The sequence below is a fragment of the Morone saxatilis genome, unplaced genomic scaffold, assembly GCF_004916995.1.
Source record: "Morone saxatilis isolate NCDOM2014 unplaced genomic scaffold, NCSU_SB_2.0 Contig17, whole genome shotgun sequence".
Classification (NCBI taxonomy): Eukaryota; Metazoa; Chordata; class Actinopteri; family Moronidae; genus Morone; species Morone saxatilis.
Genome location: NW_023339729.1, coordinates 15,465,182 through 15,465,876, shown reverse-complemented (window position 1 = coordinate 15,465,876; position 695 = coordinate 15,465,182). Strand labels below are relative to the sequence as shown.

General features: G+C 45.8%; 1 protein-coding gene across 1 annotated transcript in view; it reads right to left on the bottom strand.

Annotated features, from left to right (window-relative positions):
- The window catches only part of tbc1d1 (TBC1 (tre-2/USP6, BUB2, cdc16) domain family, member 1), a gene marked incomplete in the record, with an annotated part of 45,670 nt that overhangs the window by 20,487 nt on the left and 24,488 nt on the right, over positions 1–695 (bottom strand). Inside the window, 1 exon segment of the mRNA XM_035659797.1 lies at positions 25–285. Within this exon segment, the coding sequence (XP_035515690.1) occupies positions 25–285 (261 nt within the window).

The window sequence follows — 695 nt, the reverse complement described above, 5'->3', positions numbered from 1 at the left end:
CACACACACACACACTTTCCTTACTTGCTCTGGTGTGGAGTGTCGGTGCTGACGGAGTAGTGTCGTACGAGCTTTGGCTTGGTAGCTGCAGTAGGGTCCTGTGGTGTTTGAGTTAGCGTGTGAACCGGTGAGTACTCTGCTGAGGAAGGGGTTGGGGGGTGGCTGAAGGTGCTGGCCCGTCTGCGGAAGCCCTGTGGCTGGGCGTCACCGGGTAAAGAGGAGGAGGAGGGAGAAAGGGCGAGAGAGGAGTCAAGGCGCTTCAGATCTCCTGTTGAGTTGTGGCACCTGTGGGTGATGAGCAAAGCTTGTGAGGAGAAATGCACAGTGTTGACACAATGATGACCACCTATACAGAATTATGTAGGCAAAAACGTTTGAAATGAGAGTACATAACATGCACTACCAAGCGCATTCTAAGTCATAGGAAGGTTGGGATAATTAAAGCATATTCTGATAGTAGATTATGTTCGGTTCAACAATTCTGGACTTTTTTTTTTCTTTCTAGCAACAATTTGCTGGTTAAAGAATTTCAAAAAGTACAAATATTAGTCCTAACGCATGTCAGATGAAGTGTCATATTAGTGAACAACCAGGGTGTCCCAAATAGTTGCTCTTTCTATTATATATATATTTATTTATAGGTTGAACAAACGGTGTTCTGGCCACAATTTCAGAGCGGGTCGTCCCTCAATCGG